Source organism: Centropristis striata, chromosome 11 (assembly GCF_030273125.1).
Source record: "Centropristis striata isolate RG_2023a ecotype Rhode Island chromosome 11, C.striata_1.0, whole genome shotgun sequence".
NCBI classification, from domain to species: Eukaryota; Metazoa; Chordata; class Actinopteri; order Perciformes; family Serranidae; genus Centropristis; species Centropristis striata.
Window position 1 is genome coordinate 12,494,623 of NC_081527.1, and position 18,364 is coordinate 12,512,986.

General features: G+C 35.3%; 1 protein-coding gene across 3 annotated transcripts in view; it reads right to left on the reverse strand.

Moving 5' to 3' along the window:
• crtc1a (CREB regulated transcription coactivator 1a) overlaps positions 1–18,364 on the reverse strand; it is a 33,710-nt gene that overhangs the window by 10,341 nt on the left and 5,005 nt on the right. For 2 of the 3 annotated variants that reach the window (XM_059344279.1, XM_059344278.1), the window contains exons 3-12: positions 16,626–16,753; positions 15,436–15,495; positions 14,260–14,354; positions 10,989–11,074; positions 10,856–10,896; positions 10,285–10,475; positions 9,960–10,105; positions 9,566–9,658; positions 6,899–6,997; positions 1,910–2,014 (exon numbers count right to left, since the gene is read on the reverse strand). In XM_059344279.1, the coding sequence (XP_059200262.1) occupies positions 1,910–2,014; positions 6,899–6,997; positions 9,566–9,658; positions 9,960–10,105; positions 10,285–10,475; positions 10,856–10,896; positions 10,989–11,074; positions 14,260–14,354; positions 15,436–15,495; positions 16,626–16,753 (1,044 nt within the window). The remainder of the gene's footprint in view (positions 1–1,909; positions 2,015–6,898; positions 6,998–9,565; positions 9,659–9,959; positions 10,106–10,284; positions 10,476–10,855; positions 10,897–10,988; positions 11,075–14,259; positions 14,355–15,435; positions 15,496–16,625; positions 16,754–18,364) is intronic. The other variant, XM_059344280.1, reaches the window with a different exon arrangement.

Genomic DNA, 18,364 nt, shown 5'->3' on the forward strand with positions numbered 1-18,364 from the left:
CCCATCCATCATAACATAAAATCACGCATTTTCTTTTATTATACTTTCAATGTCACATCTCAAAATGGTGGTTTTTTGTTTTTTTTTACTATTTTCCACCAGATTTAGCCTTTTTATACATATCCTATTAATCCTATGAGGCAAATACATGCTATTTTATTTTTATTTTATTGAGTTATTGCTGCCTCTATTATTATAGAGCACTGCAGTGTTTGATGCAATGCATTAAATTAAGTGTTGTTGCATATCACTGAATTTTCTGTGACTGTGAAAGAAATTATTTCTCCCTAGCATTTACTACACAGAAAATAAGAAATCACATAATAAAATATTTTTTCCCCCTCATAACATTCGCATTGTTTAAACCGAATTAAAAATGAATAAATAGATAAATAAATTAAAGAAAGAAAGAAAATAAATACAATAAATCAATTAAAATGATAAGACATATTTTGGTAAAATGATTTAACCCATTAATATTAATATATATTTTTTAACAAAAAAAAATCGGCAAAGTGAGGCACAAGGGTAAAAAATGATACCTTCTGAATCTAAAACTTTAAAGTTATTTAGTGAATATTTTCCCAAAAACACAGTTTACAAGTGGCAGCAGCACTGCCTTACCAGGGTTTCAGATCTCCAATGCTTATACTGAGTCTGACACAGATTAACAGCCCTGATCCATGTTTACCTTGGGTGTGTTTAGTTTATCTTAAAGCACCACCCTGCAGGCACGGTTCAGTTTGTTGAGATTCAACCATGGGAATGATTTGCAGCTTCTCCTCACTTCGAGGGGGAAAAGATTACCATCTCCCCCTTCCACGCTACCTTAAACCACCCTGCTGGTGCAGAATCACGACAAACACAAATATCTGATGAACATAAAAAGAACAAACTCTGGTACGGAGTCGTATAAAGAAGGACTGGGGAGGAAACAGTGGAGATGCAACGCAAATACCACAAAAGCAGCAGAGAAGGAAGGTCAGGGACACAGCTACATAACAACACACCAACGACACCGAGTGTTTGTAGAGACTGGTGGTCAGATCTGGGCAAGACAGGGACTGCTTAATGTCTATTACATCTATTACTGCAATCATAATATCACATGGGATTAAAAATTGTAAATTGTGGTGTGCTAATTTTTCTTTTTTCTCTCTCATCTTAAAGACTGAAAAGACTGAAATACTTAACAATAGTTTGACTTCCTTTTGTCATGTCATAGCATGAAAATCAAAGGTGTAATCAATAACCATAATTATGTTGTTATGTGTGTTGGGGAAAAAACACCTGTGAATTTCATCCTACAGTCATGGAAAAAATTAATAGACCATTGTTTTCTCTAATTTCTTGTTCATTGTAATGCCTGGTACAACTAAAGGTACATTTGTTTGGACAACTATAATGATAACAACAAAAATAGCTCATAAAAGTTTAATTTAAGAGCTGATATCTAGCCATTTTCCATGGGAAAATGGCTAGATATCGGCTCTTAAATTAAACTTTTATGAGCTATTTTTGTACCTATTTATGTACCTTTAGTTGTACCAGGCATTAGAATGAACAAGAAATTGGAGAAAACAAGGGCGGTCTAATAATTTTTTCCATGGCTGTATGATATGTTAAAATGTCAGCTGTAAAAAAAAAATCACAGATCCTCTTGTTAACATGATTTTTTAAAATCATTTTTCTTCTTCTGTGTTTAGAAAAGTAAATAAATAACTATTTAATAGCCTGTTTTGACACTTTTCTTTGCCCAGATCTGCTAGTGTCAACACAGTACAAGCAGCTGTAGGGGGGGCCAGCCACAGAGTCCTACTCGCCAACGTTCACCACAGGACTACGATGCAGGGGGACGGTGACGTTTATACAGAGCGAGCCAGCAGCTCACTGGTTCACACGCCCTTACTTGAGGCGAGCCTCCAGGTGAGAAGCCTTGATTGGAGACAGGGGAGGTCGGAGACTGATTGGCAGAGGATCCGACCCTACTGCGGTACTGTTGGAGGGAGGAGGCCTGATACAAGAGGATACGTTTGAGTTATTCACACTGGAGGATAAGGGCTGTACAGAAAGTCAGGAAGCTTCTGGTGATGTTTATGATGTCATCACCCTAAACAAAACAAAAAGAATTCCTCAAATTGAATGAAGTGATTCATTCAATTTACTTAGGAATTGAAATACAATGTATTTACTATAGTTGTGTCAGAGGTTTTTTCAGTATTGCTGTTATATAAATGTAATTTATGGTGCTGTCAGATTGTTGCTAGACCGCCCCATTAATACAAGTGAGTGTGCAGTTTTCAGTGAAAATGTAACTTTTAAGGGCTAACTGCGAACAAATATGAATTGAAGTAGAATAATGTGATGGCTATGAACATGTGAACTTTAAAAATGATTGCATATATCTTTTTTTCCCAGTATATTTAGAATTTTAGGACTTTTGGACGTGGGCACCAGTGGTGAGAATGTAACTAAATACATTTACTCAAGTACTGTCCTTTGCTTACACTTAACTTGAGTGTTTCCATTTTATGTAACTTTATACTTCTACTCCACTACATCTTGAGGCACAATTTGTACTTTTTGCTCCACTACATTTAGCTGACAGCTTTAGTTACTTTTCAGGTGAAGATTTAACAATAAAAACATGATACATTGAAAGTGATTAGACATTTTTAAAATTAAACCTCATTAAGTAGGTAACATTAGACACAATTAAAACACTGTTTACATATATGCATCAATAATAATAATCCAATAATATAATCTGAGTGGGTTCATTCTACATAAAGAGGACTTTTACTTTTGATACTAAGTCTTTAATGCAGGACTTTTACTTGTAGTGGAGTAATTCTGCAGTGTGGTATTAGTATTTTTACTGAAGTAAAGGAATCTGAATACTTTTTCATCATTGTTGGGAATTAAATAATACATATAATATAATGCTTAAAATATCCCTGTTGCCTAAAAATATATCTGCATTTGAGCAGAAATACCGGGTTTACATATATTGAATAGATGCAAAAAAAAGAAAAAGAAGAAGCTTTGCAGCATCCGAAACATTGATTTAGATTCTTGAATGTCAATATTATAAATAAAGCTTCATCGCTTTGAACTACAGCCCTATGGAAGATGCTCTTTACTGGCGTCTGTGTGCATCATGGTGAGCTCTGCTATATGCATGTCTGGTGCTTGTGTGACTGACGGTTAATCCACTTTACCTTTTGCCAGCATCAGTTCAGCTAGAAGTCATAAACAGCAGGCACCCTGACTGAGGAATCACTAAAATATTCACTGTTTTGTAATTGCAATCCAGTATACTGGGATCTAATGCTCAAATACAATCATAATATTAACACACCATGTACCACATGTCACATCAATGCATTAATAATACTGAAAAGATCTGGGAGAAACAGAGAAAACTACAGGGAATTAATTAGGAGAGAAAAAATATTGCCAGCAGTCCAAGCTAAGCGACTGAATACTGTATTAGTGGAGGATCAGAAAGAACCGAGCACTTCTGTCATTCACGCTCTTTTCATCTACTCGTCCAACAAAATCAAAAATATTTGCACATACCAACTATTTCTTTTATGATCACAATATCAACTTGACTTAAGCAAGACCCGACCATAACTGTGGAAAGAAAAATATCAAAGATACCATCATAGTAAATAACAGATAAACTATCAAGCCACTCAGATTTGGAGGCGTATCAAACGAGCCTGATAATCTCTTATCACTCAAGAGCCAACAGGAGGTCAAACCTCCACATTCCTAATCTATTAATAGACAGATAAGATATCAAAATACTGGTAGCATGAGACAGAGAAGTGATAAAACAGTTCAAGGTCTCTAGATACAGATATAAACTAGTGCGAATGATAATTTCTGGAGGAGACCTGTTTGAACTCTCAATAAACTGAAAGAAGTATTTTCCATCATCTTGCTTCAGCGCTCAAATCTACAGCTTGGGGAATGGAGGCAAACATCCAAAACCATCTCCGAAAACAGAGCATTACATAATATAAGTTAGAGAACCGAGAGATGAGTCTTGTGTTCTTGGTTAAATTAGAGAGTTAGACCTAAGCTGGTGTCGTGTCGTGTTTCCTCTTAATGTTTCACTTGACCCCCACACTGCAAAAACCGAGACCAAGAGAATGTAGGCCACTTCATTTCTGCAGTTATCCAAACACATTCCCACTGCAGCAGAAGAAGAGCAGCGAGAGCCAAGATCTGAAGGACGCACAGTGCCTCACGAAAGCATTTAGATATCTTGATGCTATGCACATTTTGTTGAGCTTTTATTTAATTAATCTGTATGTCAATCTTTGTCTTTGTTCTGTGCAAAAAAGACTAAAAAAAGACTTTAAAGCTTTTGAACTCTGTTATGAATCAGTCTCAATGTAATAATGATGCCTCGATATGACCTGCATAAGCAAGAGAGACCAGTGGCTATTTCTATATCGTTATAGGGCACCGCAGGAATGAGTTCTTAAACTCGGAAGTAAGTTAGCATTTTTTAGCACCCTGGGGTCTAACATCTCAATCTCAATGAGGATTTTGAATGGGTTGGTGGTTAGATGTCTGAAATAAGGTCTGTGGTTAACACAAGCTGAAGAGATGTTCGGGTTTTGTTGTACGACATTAAAAAGTTAGTAAATATCCCCACTTGTGAAATTTGGAGTTTTTACGCATTTTTACGAGTTTTTACTCTCTCACTAGTCCGCCCTACAGCCTCTAGTTGTTTACTTCAGTGCTATTGGAAACTTTTATAGACTGTACATTAGGTTAATAAACAGTTTATTAGGCTACGGTTTCACTAGCTTGCCAAAACAGCTGTTAGCTTGTTGGAGATCATAGCGTAATGGTAGTGACAAGGGATGGGAATAATTAATCGATGGTCGTTAAGAATTTGGTCGATCACATTCAATTTTTAATCGATCTGTGTATTTTTTTGAATTTCAATTTCATCTCTGACTGTGTATCAATACTCACTGAACTGAAACACGGCCACGGACAATTATAAAACACAGTATTATTTTCAGCTAGCTAACTGTATCAAACCTTGCTAGCATAATTACTAGGTTTAATTTGACTACTTATTAAACTTAACTTATTTAAACACAAAACAAACTTAAATATGCAAGATTTGTGTGAAAACGAACCTCTTCGGTATAAAACATTTAACTCCTTGACGTTATCTTTACAGTAAAATCTCAGTTGAGTTAGTCTGATGATTACAGGATTGAGTCTCTTTTCGTCCTTTCAAAATAAAATCGTCCATTATCAAAACAGGCTGTTTCACAGTACTGTGTATATATAGCTTTTATTTTGACCATGTATGCATGCAGCGATTAATCGATTGATCGTTAACTTTATAGTTAATCGAGTTGGCAGGTTTCTTCCAAATGCCCATCCCTAGTAGTGACATTCAAGTCATGTGACCGCAGTGTAGTGCGCTATAGCATAACATACGTTTTTTACTTCTGTCTGCTGCATTAAGGCTTCAAACATCATAAAAGTGGTGTTAATTTGTGAAGAGTATCCTGCTGAACAAAACATGTCAGCATCAGAAACGTGGGTTTGCCACAGATCTTATTTTCTGCAATGATCCAAAATCCAATGCAAAAATCCCATAGGTGAATTCTCAATAGACCTCATGGAGATGCTAACTTCCAGGCCTGGCCTCCAAAGACACGTAATTTTGTTTGCTCTCTATTCCTAATGCCTGCCATCGGTTCCCTGAGAAACAGATCTTAGAATTATGAAAAAGTTCCTCCAGTCCAAAAAATGGCTAATAATTGCTCAGACTTTCCACAATAAATGCACTCTGGAACCACTTTAGTAATACAACATACAGGTACATCTAAAAAAATTTGAATATCATGAAAAAAATATTTTTTGTTAATAATTTCAGAAAGTGAAACTCATACATTATATAGATGCATTACGCGTAAAGTGAATTTTTCAAGCCTGTTTTTCTTGTCATTTCCATGATTCTGGCTTTGACACAAAACTCAGTGTCTCAGTAAATTTGAATATTGTGAAGAAGTTCAATATGTGAGTCCTGGGTCAGTGGTGGTTTGGGGCCATGTCCTCTGCTGCTGTTGGTCCACTGTGTTTTCTGAAGTCCACAGTCAACATAGCAGCCATCTAGCAGGACATTTTAGAGCTCTACATGCTTCCACAAGCTCTTTGGAGATGCTGATTAAATTTTTCGGCTGAACTTGGCACCTGGCCACACTGGCAAAGGTACCAAAAGCTGCTTCAATGACCATGGTGTTCCTGGGCTGGACTCCGCTGACCTAAACCCCATAGGAGTCTATGGGCTGTTGTCAAGATGAAGGTGAGAGACACCAGCCGCAGATGACCTGAAGGATGCTATAAAAGCAACATGGTGCCGTAGGCTGATCTCCTCCAAGCCACGGCGTATTAATGCAGTAATTCATGCAAAAGGAGCCCAAACAAGTGTTGAGTGTATAGAAATGAAGATACTTTTCAGAAGCATGACATTTGTGTTAGAAATATCTTTTTTCTTTCTTGATCTTATGTAATAATCTCATTTTTGTGACACTGAGTTTTGTGTTTTCATTATCTGTAAGCCATAATCATCAAAATTACAAGAAATACAGGCTTGAAATATTTCATTCTATGTGTGATGAATCGATATAATATACGAGTTTCACTTTCTGAAATGATCAACAAAAAATATTGAACTTTTTCACGATATTCTAATTTTTTGAGATGTACCTGTTCTGTGCATAATGTGAGTATTTTGCTGATTACAGCATGTATCATCAAGACGACATTTTCAGAAAAGAGACTGAAACCAGCGAGGAAGCCCCAGTCTTCACTGCTACAGGCTGATGTAATGTGGACAGAATGGTCTCACCGTGTTCATGTCGATGGTCATGTTGGTTTGTGAGGACGTCTGGTTGTCTGACGTGGAGCAGGAGTTCACGGAGGAGGCCAGCTGGACCAGACCTGTCGGCTAGAAAATAAAGAGTGGGGTCATAAATAGATACAGACATTGTTCAGTCATCAAGTATCACTTTATGGTTTTAATCGTGGTTTATAACAGATTAAGCACACCAGTATCTGCTTTTATAGCTTGTCGACATATATGCTAAACATCTCAGTAATACATAAATGGCTACAGAACAATCTCTTCTGTCTCTGTGAAAGCTTTTAGAAATATGTTTTATTTATATTGTACTATACTATTTGATCTTATTCATTTTATAGCCTTTATTTTCTAGTTTTATCTGCCCTTTCTGGTTTCATTTCCACTTTGTGACATTGTTAGGAAAAGTGCTATTTAAATAAAGTTTAATATTCATTTTCACATATTTAATTATTTCCATAATTCAAGTGGTTTTCCTTATAATGTAATCCTATGTCTTTTGTGTTTATTTGAGGCTTCATAATGTATAAAGCATTGTATATAATGTTCATAAGTTATTTTATTTTTGTTTTAATTGTTAATACGTTTTATATTTATATTTCTACTTGTTTAAACTGTAAATTGTTAATACTTCTAATACCTCTTACTGTATATACCTCTAATACCTCTGATAAATATATTTGAGGAATCCTGTCCACAAATGTTGCTTACATTATGTGCTTATGTCAAAATGAATTATTAGACAACTTTTTTCTCGCTCAAAAATTGATAAGCATATTAAGAAAACATGACATTAATCAGAATTAGAAATCATAGAGGCGTCAATTTCTCCTCATGACCAATTCAACAAATCGTGTTTGAATCATTCATTTGTGAACCGCTGCGACTACATCAGAGCAAATCCTCATCAAAGAAACGTTCTTCAGGATGTGAAGTGTTGATCTGAGGACAGGGGAGAGTTTCCACAGCGCTGAGGCAAGATGATGGATTTGGGTGCAACATGCTAATGAGCAGATTTTATTAAAAAAACGATTATATAAAAACAATTTCTTGTGGTAACCCTGCATGCAGTACAATCAGACCTGTCTGCTCCTCAGCAAGGAGCATGACGAGGTCTGCACCCTGCTGATAATTTGAGAGGAAAATTTGTTCTATTCATTGATTTATGTAACAGACTTTTCTGCAATAAAATGGTTCCCAGCTTTGAATTAATAGAATGATTTCACCAGTAAAAATCCTTCAAGGTCGGGACACATCGTTTTCAATAAGTGCTTGTTTTTTTTGTTTTGTTTTGTTTTTTTAATCCTGGATGTTGTTTATTTCACTCATTTATTCACAATCTGCCCACTTCTGAAGGCTGCTGCTTTAACTTTTGGAAATAATTTGCTGGCCGTCGTTCAGATTTCACATCTTAACATGAAAGATGAAGTTGATTTTACAGAAGAATTGCACTGCAGAGTGTTGGAATGATTGCTGCTTATGGGTGCTAATAAAATCCCTTTAAGGCTCAGATCAGCTCAGATCAATATCACGATTAATTAAACATTTTACCTCGATTATGATTAATGAACAATTATTTTGTTTTTTGTTTTTTTCCCTCATAGTCCACTGACACGGTCTCTAGTGTAAATATACTCAACTACTATACTCTCTTCCTGTAAGTCGCTTTGGATAAAAGCGTCTGCTAAATGACCTAATGTAAATGTACTGCCATGACATGTTAATACAAAATGACCAGGGAAGGTATTTCATGGCCTCAAATGCAATTTTTTTATAATATTCTCATTTTTATTATGTATTTAGTCGCTTAATTTTGGTAGTGATTTTTGATATGAACACACTGTAGATTTAAATGTAATTTAAAACATTTAGAAGGTAGCTATGAACTTGCTTGATTTTTTAAATATATTTATAACCGAAATCAAAGCATCACTTGAAATGAAAACGTAAAATTTTTCTGCACTGTTTACATTTGACATATTTTTGTTCTTTGTCGTTCGGGTTGCTCAGTTGACTTTTGAGTTTCCCTCCATGTTGCTTACATCTCGCTAAATTGGACGGGGCGGAGTCACATAATTACACCCAAAAATAATCAAAATTATGTCATGGGCAAAATTAGAGGTTCTGAAGGTTTTTATTAATTTCAACTAATTGCCCAGCCCTACAATGCATACAATGCAGGATTTTTGATTCGAACCACAGAACCGCTCATTACCATAAAAAATAATTATTAATAATAATTATTAAAATTATTAGATTATTTGTATTGATGCATTTATGTAAGCAGCATTTTAATTTCCTCAAGATAGGGCTTATTTAACTACTTAATAAACTGTTGTGAGGTTTAATTAAAAACATCTTATCACTTTAAATTTATCATGATTTTCATGTCAAAAGTAACTAAAGCTGTCGGCTAAATGTAGTGGAGTAAAAAGTACAATATTTACCTTAAAATGTAGTCAAGTAGAAGTATAAAGTTACATAAAATGGGATCTCAACTCAAGTAAAGTACAAGTACCTCAAAATTACATTACTTAAGTAAATGTACTTATTCCACCACTGCTCCCGATCACAAGACAACAAATTGTGTCGTGTGGACGGCGCAGTGATCTGACCTTGAACAAAACTGGTGGACAGTGCTGGAGGGAAACTCACTTGCTGGCTCTGGTGGGTCTGGGCCGACGGCTGCTGGTTGAAGAAGGCGTACTGGGACAGCTGCTGCTCAAGGTTCATGGCGTTGATGGCCGCCTGGGGGCGGCACGGCAACATGTAAGACCCGATGCTTCATGGGAAATGCATTTAATCCTGCACAGTTGAGCGATTTCCCCTTTACAAGCTACAAATCAATCTTTAAAAATCAATTATTATAGCCATCTAATGAAAAATTGCTAATTCTGGGAATTTTTACATCACAAACAAAACCTCATTACCGTAACACAACAAAAGGTCAAAGCCAGTCTGAAATAAATTACACATTCAATAATCAATTAAGCCTGCATGATTGCTTTTCTCAGGGAATGTGAGGTCAGGGCCGAGAGCGGAGCTGTACCTGAGAGAGAGTGAGAGGTGGAGATGTCGGGGAGAGCTGCAGGTTCTGGTGCTGGTGGGAGTCTCCTGCATTCAGGATGAGAGGAACCATGTCGTCCTGCCCAGGCTGCATTTCCATGGTTACTGTGGGCTGAGAGGTGTTCACTCCTACCCAGTACACAGAAAACAGCACAAGGAAAGACTTTTTTTTAAAAGCACACAGAGTCATAGAGAAATTGGCACCGGAGAGTGCTGAATATTGAAATAAAAAAGTAATTAATATCCTGCACATAACTATGCAGAAATCTGAAGTTTTGTGAAGAGCAGAGCCGTGTCGGTGGCGTTACCTTGAGTGTTTGCAAGGTTCTGTGTGCTGTTGGAGGAGCTGAACGAGGCGGCCACTGCATCGTCTGAGTCGAGCGGGGTGGGCAGCGGAGGAGGAAACTGGATGTTGGTCAGGTCAGGAAGAGAACCGCCGGTGTTGTGGGCTGCCTGTTTTTGTGAAGCGGTCAACTGCTGATCCGGAGACGGGAATATGCTGCAGAAAACAGACACAACACACTCAAACAAAACCTAAACATTTGGTATCTTAAGCAAAATGATTAAGCAACACTTGTAAATGTATTCCAACACAAACAACTCCAGAGATATTTGGACATCATTCATTTGGACAGGGGAACTTTTGCAAATGCTTTGGCTCCACACTACTTTGGCTGAGTAAATGAAAATTATGTTTAATTACAGTCAGATGGCTTCAATTTAAAGCTATATTCATACTTGTTCAACTGATGCCAAAAAATCTGCATTTAGTTTGAAGCTGCCTGTGCATTCTTAAATACCCTTTTCGCTTCACATTACAAGATTTAAAACAAATCTTTCATCACCAGTTCCACACAGCAAACCCAGTAAAATACTCACTTGATCCCTGGAACTTTGCATTGCTTGGACCTTGAAATGTTCTAAAGAAAAAGAAAATAATCACAACTAGAGTTAAATAGAGACCACAGGTAAAAGCTGGGCGAAAAAAGCATTTATGTAAGTAAAGTTCCACCTTTTTGCACTCCCAGCTCTGGTTTTGTCCATCTTCATCAACCTCTTGTTTAATTGCTTCAGCCCCTGGTACAGTGAGCAGGAGAACTGTAGGGAAGGAAATAATAACAACAACAAAAAAATCTCCTTAGTCCCCTGGGTTTACAGATGTCCAGACTGTTTGAGCTTATTATAATCACAGCCCACATGTCCCCGGTTAATATGATCAAGTGATATTTAAATGCAGAGAAAAAGCACAAAGAAAAAAGGAAGGAAGTTGTATGAGCTACTTATCCATAGTCAGTGTATTACCTACAGTAGATTTTGATCGGTACGCACCCAGTTTTGGAGAAGCACACACAAATGCCATGCTTCTGAAAAGTATCTTCATTTCTGTACTCTCAATACTTGGCTGAACCTTCTTTTGCAAGAATTACTGCATTATTATGGTGTGGCATGGAGGAGATCAGCCTACGGCACCATGTTGCTTTTATAGCAGCCTTCAGGTCATCTGCGTCTGGTGTCTCTCACCTTCCTCTTGACAACAGCCCATAGACTCCTATGGGGTTCAGGTAAGCCTAGTCAGTTTGTCAGTCCAGCCCAGTAACACCATGGTCATTGAACCAGCTTATGGTACCTTTGCCAGTGTGGGCAGGTGCCAAGTCCTGCTGGAAAATGAAACCAGCATCTCCAAAGAGCTTGTGGAAGCATGAAGAGCTCTAAAATGTTCTGGTAGATGGCTGCTATGTTGACTGTGGACTTCAGAAAACACAGTGGACCAACAGCAGCAGAGGACATGGCCCCAAACCTCCACTGACCCAGGACTCACATATTGAACTTCACAATATTCTAATTTTCTGAGACACTGAGTTTTGGGTTTGCATTATCTCTAAGGCAGAATCATCAAAATGACAAGAAAAACAGGCTTGACATATTTCACTCTATGTGTAATGAATCTATATAATATATGAGTTTCACTTTCTGAAATGATTGACAAAAAATATTGAACTTCTTCATGATATTCAAATTTTTTGAGATGTAGCTGTAGATAATGGCTTCACAAGGGCTTCAGTCCCCTACCCTTTAGTGTTAAAGGTAATGAAGTAGTGGTGTATATCATGGGATTAATCACGATATGATATTAGATCGACTCACTGGAAAATTACATGATATTTACCGATATCACAAGTCTGCCGTGGATGGACTTCGATTTGGTTCGATTCAGCGGACATCAATCAATATGAGATGATATCATTATACCTGTTTAACACAACCCGTTATATCAACTCGCAGAAAACAACTAAATTATATATTACCTTTTTTTGCTGAGCTCTTCCAGACATTAAACCCTCCTGTTAAGTTCGTTTCTCAGGAACAGTAATATTGTTCGTGGGTCAGTTTGACCCGGGGCATGTTTAATGATTCAAAAGTTTCAGAAACTAAAAAATCCCAATGGACATGGTTTGTATTTCATGACATTTATTTTTTTTATATATTTTATATTTTTACACATTTACATATTTTCTTTTTATGAAAAAATACTGTTAACTGTTTGTTTTGTTAGATCTCTAAACTTTGAAATTAGTCAATTTGACCCACAACATAAAAGGGAAGGTTAAAGAGCCTGTGATCATCTTTCAATTATAAACCTAGACCATTCCCAAGATCGGTTCTATCTGTTTACTTCTCAAAACAAAATAACAAAATAAGCGTATATTAAGGACAGCAATATGCATCGATGCAGCTGGATCGGTCACTGATGAATTGATATGTATCGATCTATTCTGCCCTACAAAGCCTAACTGCAGTAACTACATTTTTGGTCAAAATCGAGTTAGAACCAAAAATTAACCCCTTGATGTCTGTTTTATCGTGTGACAAAGTTTTAGATAGGGTTAGATTGTTTTATTTGAGATAAATAATTTTATCAAAACCACAAAATCCAACTCAAAACCAAGAAGTAATTGCACTAACCACGGTCTGCTTTGGATATATAAATTAATTTAAACGTAAAAATAATAGAAATTATACGTTTATTCGAAAGGGAAATTATTATCTAGATAGTGATGAGGTAAAAAAGTGAGATACAATTGTATTAAGACTAAAATCTAAGATTTCTTTATCATATTAGGTCTAAAATAGGCACATATTTGAATAGAGTTGTTAAATACTTATAAATATACGAATAACAAAATAAATTTTGGAAATGTTTCTTCACTGAAAACAAAATATAAAAGCTGAAAGAAGACAACAACATTGTACTTACTGCACTCTGTTTTTTGCATTACTATTAGATCATTTTACAGCAAAACCAGAGTGCAGTAACTACATTTTTGGGGTCAAAGGTCAAATAAATCATCATGATTTTTAGCATAAAATTCACGTCGACAATTCATGTAGAAATAAGTGTGATATCACTTATCTACTTATAACCAATTTGGCTGGCCAGTTTAAAAAAACGCAAAAAAAAAACTTTAAAGCAGTTACTTCTCAGTTTTACCTTTTGCGTAGTTACTGCATTTAGGCTTTGTAGGGCAGTATAAAGCAGTGCAAAATATTCTACATTTAGTATACACTTAAACAAATATTGTTTTTTAGGTGGCTAAAATATTTTTAGCTGCTGTTCTCGTCCACAGCAGTGCATTGCTTAGCTTCTTGGTCAGCAGCTTCTCCAAACTCTGGGCATGCTGATCGCCCTTTACTGTAGGTAATACACTGACTGGGTTAGTAACTCATAAAACCCCTCTTAAAAGAAATCTGAACTATCCCTTTAAATATTGAGTGGCAATAATGGGCCAAAACCAAAAAATGTTTCCATGGAGATTTATACAAATTCAGTCAAAGTGCTCCTGAAATTGAAATAATCAGCTATTAGCGATGAAATTCATCAGACACTTGGATTCACTTTGTTTCCTCAGCAGTCATTTTCCTCCTCTGCCTTCAAAGCCACATTCAGACCCTTTCATCACACACTGAAGGGCACTCGACTGAACCGCCAAGAGAGAAAGCAGCTCAAAAAATAAACAGGCCTCCAACAAAACAGCCCCACCCACCACCACCTACTGCAGATAATGAGAGGAAAAACACCTGACAACTGACTCATTAAAGCAGACCTGATCAACAGCTCAGTGTCTTCAATATTAGTATTAAGATGCTACATGAGCCTGTAGAGTTTTACATTTATTTTAACCTACGGGTCAATATTTAATGGATATCTTGTTACTACACATGTTCTTATAAATATCCTGAATTCATGAAAGTTTTAATCAACAACTTTAACATGAAAATACTACCTCTTTTTGGCTGAAGCTCCTGTGATCCTCCCATGAAAGATGCCTGCTGGGCAGGAATTAATGTGCTCTGGTGCAGTGCTGAGTCAGAGTTTGTCCTGCAGCACAAGAATTAAAAAAATACAATACTATCCCACAGGCCATTGTACAGTAAAATCCCCCCCCCCCCAAAAAAAACGTGTAAAGCAAAGGAGCTACTCAACTACAACTACATTGTTGTACAGCACATGAAAACAATTCTCTTATATGAATTAAAATGTTTAAAAGTACAACTCTGATTCTAAAAAAGTTTGTGATGTTGTCCTAAACGTTTTATTTATTCATTTTATTAGTAGTATTTATTATTTGATATTTATTAGTTGCTATTTTTTGTTGTTGTCACTGTATGGTGACCTTGAGTGATAAGAAAGGCACCTAAAAATAAAATGTATTATTATTATTATTATTATTATTATTATTATTATTATTAATAATAATAATAATAGTAATAATAATAATAATAATAATAATAATAATAATAATAAAACACACATAAATAACAAATAAAATAAAATAATTTAAAAACATATATTCAATTAAAGGTGTACTAATTATATATTTAAGGTTCAAACTGTGTGGTTTTTTTTTTTTAAATGACAATAAAGATATTCTGATAAACTTTATTGCATACTCTTTATTTTTTCTCTGAATTTGATGCCAGCAACATCACAGCTACAAAAGTTGTGAATTATTATTATTATTATTTAATTTTTTTAAGCTCAAGTAGTATGTAATAAGAGCTGTCAAAACTCTGTCAAATATGTTTGATTTTCAACACAAAAATCTAAAATAATCTGAATGTAATCCTGTATTCTATAATGGCTTATAAAAATCTAAATGCAGCATTTTGAACGTGATGGTGATCTATGAAAGGTCTAAAGGTCAAAGTCTCTAAATGTGATTATGCATCATGTTTTCATAAATTTAAAAGTCTTGTGTTATGTTCCAAATGTGCCATGTATTATTCTACTATCATTGATGAAATTATGCAATGCGAACAGTGTAAAGCAGTGTGGTACATGGACATTAGGGATGGCGTGTGAAGGTTTTATTATGCTCCTAATTAAATAAAAGAGTAAACACTGAGATATACTGTACAGTCATGCAGAGACGGTGTTTGATTCTTGGAGGCTGTCTTACCTCCTCCAGCTGGTATCAGGTGGTGGTGACAGATATACTGCACCATATGGACAGCTGTCAATGTGAGATCGCAGGTTAAGAAAATACAGTTGGAGACTGGAAGTCTTGGCACATTCAACGCATTCAGTCCTGTGAAATGTTTCAACACAGGGAGATATCATCAAAAAGCACCGTGCTGCTGGTGGCATCTCAAATAAAAAAAAAAACAGCACGTGATAAAAGTGATAATGAAAAGCCATCGGATATTTGTCACAGCTTAATCTGCACCGCTGACTCATTGTACATGCAGCTTTAATTAATTACAGGTTGAAGTTGTATCCTGTAAAACAACATATAGATCCAGAACATTTTGTAATTTCTGATATTCATATTTATTAACCTCGGCTTGATTAAATCAATTACGTTGACTTGATTAAATGTCTTATGATCAATCCAGACTTGAATAAAGGTGGGGTTCTTTAATAACAATATCAAAAATATTGCCTCTTTTAAGGTAATGAGAAGATTGATCTGCCAGGTAGACTTAGATCAAATACAAAGCAATATGTAATAAGCTCGACTCTTTAAAGACTTGTAATTTGGATTTTTTATTTGTATCTATTATTTTATTTAAGTATGTTATTTAATTTTATTTAATATTATTATTATATATATTATCAATTTAATATTATTATATATATTATTCATATATGATAATGATTAAATTTATTATAAATTATATTACTATTATTATTATTGTTTAGCTTTTGTGAGGTCCTGCATCAAGGAATGTTCTGTTCTGACAATTTATTTTTTTTAAAGAAGAAAAAAAAATCTGAAAAAATTAGAGCAGTAAATCATTACTATTAAGTGTAAAAAAATACTCCAATAGAGTAATTATTTGTTCACTTCATTCAGCAGTAACAGGCAACTTCGACTCTAATGCAGCATTTAAGACCAGGAAAACATGACTCTATCACTATCACAATATTACCATAAACAAATCCCAGACAATACTTTACATATCTCATAATGTGGATATTCACATTAGTTGGCTGTGTGGGTGTGTGCAGACTGAGCTTGAAACACATCTAATGTTACTAAAGCTAATGTTACTGCAGTACAACTTACAGCTTCATTATTCTTACTAGTAAATTGACAGACAGATTATAAAACTTTCTGCCTAAAATAAACTGACAGTATTAAAGGATATCTGGCGTCCATGTTTGTCAACTGACAGGGGTTTTTGGTGGGGTGATGTGATGCGGTTCCGGTCCCGGTAAACTCTGTCCACCAGCCCGTGGTGTCGCGTCGATCTGTTTGTGTCCAAACCTGAATTCTGACAAACACACACAAAAATATAATTAACTGATCAGATTGTGATCATTTTATTCCAGGTCCAAGTCACAGTGTTTTATGTGTGAGTGAGGGTTCATAAACAGGCTGTGTCGGACAGCACTGAATATGAAATGCAAACACTAAATCCTGAAGCTTTGAAGTTATTAATTAAAAAAACAGTATTGCACTAGTTCATGCAGCCCGGCCCCAGTTACACTGTCTGTGGCCCACAGAGAATAATGTTCTGAGCTCTTGCATCAAATGAGATGCATGTGCTGCATGTAGAACAGGGATAAAAGTGAGTGGAGCTCAGGGCAAATATGGCTGAAGAAAATTGAAAAAGAAATGCCTGTGAAACTAAAAATGAAGATCTGGGCGGTGCTCATTTCAGAGTTCCTTAATGTATTTTCTTGAGTAATAATTGCATGGGCCATCATTCATCAGCTGATTCATGGAGGAACTGAGCCTTGACGGGAAAACAAAAGTGCAAACTCCCACCATCCTCTATCTGTACAAAAATCCAAATAACATACTTCTCCTACTTGAGTTTCTCTGGGTTCTCAGTGGGAAGGCCTCAGTCAGATTTAACATGACATCTTCATCCCCAAAGATTCATATTTCTTCAACATCAGGAAGAAAAAAAGGTTTTATCAAGCTACTGATGTAACTAAAACAATCTAAGTAAAGTTTCCTTTGTTAAAGAGGTTTCCTTCTTTTCACACATGCTTGACAATATATATCGTATACAATTATTTTTCCAAACATTTAATTGGAAACATATACAGTCATGTAAAAAAAATATAAGCCCATTGTTTTCTTCAATTTTTTATTCATTTTAATGCCTGGTACAACTAAAGGCACATTTGTTTGGACAAATACAATGATAACAAAAATAGCTCATCAGAGTTTAATTTAAGAGCTGATATCTAGACATTTTCCATGGTTTTCTTGATGATGATTTTGGTTATTATCAAGAAAACCATGGAAAATGTCTAGATATCAGCTCTTAAATTAAACTCTGATGAGCTATTTTTGTTATCATTATATTTGTCCAAATAAAAAACATACCTTTGAACAAGAAACTGAAGAAAACAATGGTCTAATATTTTTTTTACCATGACTGTATATATATATATATGTGTGTATATATATATATATATATATATATATATATATATATATACACACACACGCAGTGTACTGCAGTGCTAGATGAGCATTTCTGCTCGGAGATACAGATCTAAAATTCCTCGATCTTGGTGTTCAGCTACTATACCTTTAGGAGCCTGGAGCAAGAGATTATTTCCAGTGAATTATACATTATAAGAACAATATAAACAGAGAAAAATATAGTATGAGTACATTGGTTTTAACTTAAGGATCATATTTGTAATCATATAACAAGGATCATATTTTTAATAAAGCAAAGCAGTTTCCTCTTTTCATTTTTAGAATATTCCTTATAACACAATTTACTAAATTTTCCCCCCACGTCTGAAAAAATGGCAATATTATTTGTAATATTTTCACTTAATAAACATATCATTTTCCTTCAAACACACAATAAAAATTATCCTTTTTATTATCCTAATTATTCCTTCTGTCAACTTCA